General features: G+C 35.5%; 1 protein-coding gene across 2 annotated transcripts in view; it reads right to left on the reverse strand.

The window, feature by feature from the left end:
- Positions 1–6: 6 nt before the first annotated feature.
- LOC128251054 (zinc finger protein 239-like) overlaps positions 7–3,762 on the reverse strand; it is a 5,751-nt gene continuing 1,995 nt past the window's right edge. For both annotated transcript variants that reach the window (XM_052977372.1, XM_052977371.1), the window contains exon 2: positions 7–1,006. In XM_052977372.1, coding sequence (XP_052833332.1) covers positions 23–874 — 852 coding nt within the window. In that variant the 5' untranslated portion in view covers positions 875–1,006 and the 3' untranslated portion in view covers positions 7–22. The remainder of the gene's footprint in view (positions 1,007–3,762) is intronic.

The following is a 3,762-nucleotide window of genomic DNA, read 5'->3' on the forward strand; positions in this document are numbered from 1 at the left end:
CACAGATATCACACAAATATGGTTATTCCCCTGTGTGAATATGTCTATGTCTAGTTAAGCTACGTAATTCAGAGAAGGATTTGTCACAGTTATCACAGTGATATGGTTTTTCTCCCGTATGAACACGTTTATGTTGAGTTAAGGGACTACTTTCAGAGAATGATTTACCACAGATATCACACTGGTAAGGTTTTTCTCCTGTGTGAATACGTCTGTGTACAGTTAAGTGTGCACTTTGCGAGAATGATTTACTACAAATATCACATTGATATGGTTTGTCACCTGTATGAAAGCGTTTATGTTGAGTTAAGTCACTACTGCCAGAGAATGATTTACTGCAGACATCACAGCGGAATGGTTTTTCTCCTGTATGAATACGTTTGTGCTTATTTAAGCTGCTTCCTACGGAGAAAGATTTGCCACAGACATCACAGGGGTATGGTTTCTCTCCAGTATGAATGCGTATGTGAATAATTAAATTACAATTAAGAGAAAATGATTTACCACAGATATCACACTGATGCGGTCGCCATCCGGGGTGGAAACATTTGTGTGTATTGAAGCGGCGTTCCGCAGAGAATGATTCGTCACATATATTACAGTGATACGGTTTTTCTCCTGTATGCATGCGTATGTGAATAATTAAATTACACCTTTTAGAAAACGATTTACCACAGATATCACAACGATGTGGTTTCTCCGCTGTATGAGTAAGTTTGTGTTTATTGAGGCGGCATTTGACAGAGAATGATTTATCGCATATATCACAGTGATAAGGTGTTTCTTTGCCCTTTTTCTTTATATCATCTGGAAAATCAATGGCTTTAGATTGTGTTTTAAATCCAGCTTTCTTCTCATATAATTTAATTTCCATAATTTTTCTCCTCTCATTAAAATAAATTATCCACAAATTTATGTAAACGAATATATAACTTTAGTAGAACATTTTCTTCTTGTCTTCAAAAGATGATAAATAATTCTTTAATCATAAATATTATATAATAATCTGAAATAAGATGAAAAAAAAAGGTATGAGATATACTGAATAAGGTATAGAAAAATATTTAACATAGCATTTAAGGTGGTGCAAATATTTTCTACTTGTTAATATTCAAACCAGCCAGATCCAGCCTCTCACACCTACCCGATAATGTTATCCTAAAAATAAACAATCACATCATCAAAACATGATTAATTCACAACAACTAATAAATAAGCTTTAAATTTGATGAAATGAAAAAGAAAGGCATTGGAGGGGTGACACATACCCTGTGTGCAAATAATGTGATTTACAATTTTCTTAACCTTTGTTCATGTGTATCCGCATGCAGGTGTGTGTGGGGTGAAGGAGCGAACAAGAAAAACATTTACAGTAAGGTATTGATAAAAATTCTATGCAAATAAGTTATCTTTATATGCCATATTTGCAATTTTCCGCATAAAAAATTGGAAAGTCAGTATTAAATGCTGGTTCAGTGAATTTACGGAATTTACCGAATGCCATCACCTTCAAGTACAAAATCAAAGATTGCCCCACAAATACCTCACTACAAGTGAAAGAATCATGGTTCACACTAATATTTATTCACATTTCATTTACACCTTTGAATTTGAAGACTTGATACAACAGCTTGGCTCTTTGCAATATCAGTTCTATACAATGGCATACTCCAATGTTGATGCCTCTATTCCATTTTTAGCCGAACATGGCCTCTTGCTGTGTACATGAGATTGTCCAAAGTGCAATACCTTGAGCATTCTGTACCAAACATAAGGTGATGCGACAATGTGGACAGTGTAGAAAGGAATGTGGATACTCCATATCTACATTTAAGGACATTTTTCTGGAAGGCGTCCATCTTCCGCCATGGATAGTTTTGCTTTTTCTGAAACACTTCCTCAGGGTAGCCTGGTCACACAAATCAATAGAGGAAAACCTGTGTAGATTGGTAAGTCTTTCTATATGGAAGTCTACCAGTTTTGGGCAGAAAACCACCAAACTGTTATTAGAGGACTAGGAGTTGAAGTAGAAGTTGACGAGACAGTTTTGGTCAGTCAGGAGTACCAACATGGCAGGATTGTGAAAATGGTTTGGCTTTTTGTCGAACTAGAACGGTTAAGTAAGAAGATATTCATAGTTCCACTGTGAAATGTGGTGAGGCCAACAGACGAAATGCTGGGACTCTGACTGCATTCATTACCCATTACATCAGGTAGGGGTAATTTACAGTGACTGTTGGTGTGCCTATAGTAACCTCAACAACCTGGGCTATATGCACTATCAAGCGAACCATAGTCAGCATTTTGTTGATCTTGTCAACCCATCTGTTGACACTCACACTCAAGAAGAGCATTATTTGACCTGGAATGAGACCCGAGTACCTGAAGCAGGACGTTGCTTGGTTCCTTTTCTTATGGGCTGTCTCACCACCAACCCAGCAATTTCATAAGTTTCATGTGGAGGCTGCAACATTATATCGAAATTCCTGAATCCAAGGAAGACTATACACAAAATATAATTACTATCTTTTAAAACACACATAACACATTTATTTGCAGTTAACAGAAACAACACAACACCACACGCTTTCATAATAAACACCTATAAAGCATATTCATTTATTTTCTCTTTTTCAATATTTAACGAGAAGAGAGCAATGTTGCTCCTAAAAATGTTAAAACTTTTATTTTAATACCCACTTTCCTATCATTTAATTGGAGAATTGTAAATATGGCACATAAAGATAACTTATTTTCATAGAAGTTTTATCAATACCTTTCTGTAAATGTTTTCCTTGTGCACTTCCCTATCCCTAACAAACACCTACACATGGATACACATGAATGAAGTCCCATGAAGTTTTTATTGTTTCCAAATGAAGAACAGACATATTAATGAGTATCATGTTTGTTTCTATCAGGATCGACATATATGTCAGGTATGTAAAACATATTTTGGTGTATTTTCTGTTCATTTGCATGTAGACACAAGCCCATTCATTGTCACTTTTAGACAGCAGGATCGAGTCGCCAGGGGTGTATGAATCGATTTTGGAGTTTTCCTACAGAAAATTTGAAATTAATTTTTGTTTTCCATATTCCTAATCTCCATATTTTACCACATAGATTAAAGAAAGAAATAAAAAAAAAATCAGAAGGAAGTTAAAATTAAAAAATTCAGGGTGGGGAGTGCTAAATTAAAAACTTTGATAAACTGGATTTTGGCATATTCGGAATTTCCGTCATCGAAATCATAGGAATCCGCTGAAAAGATGGGGTGGGTGGGGGGAAGGTTGCTTATTGTTGACATTATTACTGGGAAACGAAATCGAAAAATAAAAAACAGATAGTGCAGCAGGTATAAAAAAAGGTGTACGAAACGAATATGAAAACAAAAATGTCCGGAAAGCAACGGGGAGGGGAGGTGTTAGGAAACTTCAGAAATCCGATGTTTTTTTCCCTCATAATTTTTAGGAAAATGTTTTTTTTTTGGATGAAAATTTATATAAATCTCTTTCAAGCGGTATAGATTACGATTGTAAAGAAATTTGTCGGGGAACATCTTTTCCGAGGGGGTGAGGAGAGGACATCTGAAAATTCACAAGATCCGTAAAGTTCAGGGAAATATAACCTTTTTGAAATCACTAATTGGGTTTTTTCAAGGGGACTTGCATGCTATACATCCCTCTGAAGGGTTCCGCTCCTTACTTCTACAACATATATTGACACACATATCTATCTATCTATGTGTATGTATATATA

Source organism: Octopus bimaculoides, chromosome 28 (genome assembly GCF_001194135.2).
Source record: "Octopus bimaculoides isolate UCB-OBI-ISO-001 chromosome 28, ASM119413v2, whole genome shotgun sequence".
In the NCBI taxonomy this organism is placed as follows: Eukaryota; Metazoa; Mollusca; class Cephalopoda; order Octopoda; family Octopodidae; genus Octopus; species Octopus bimaculoides.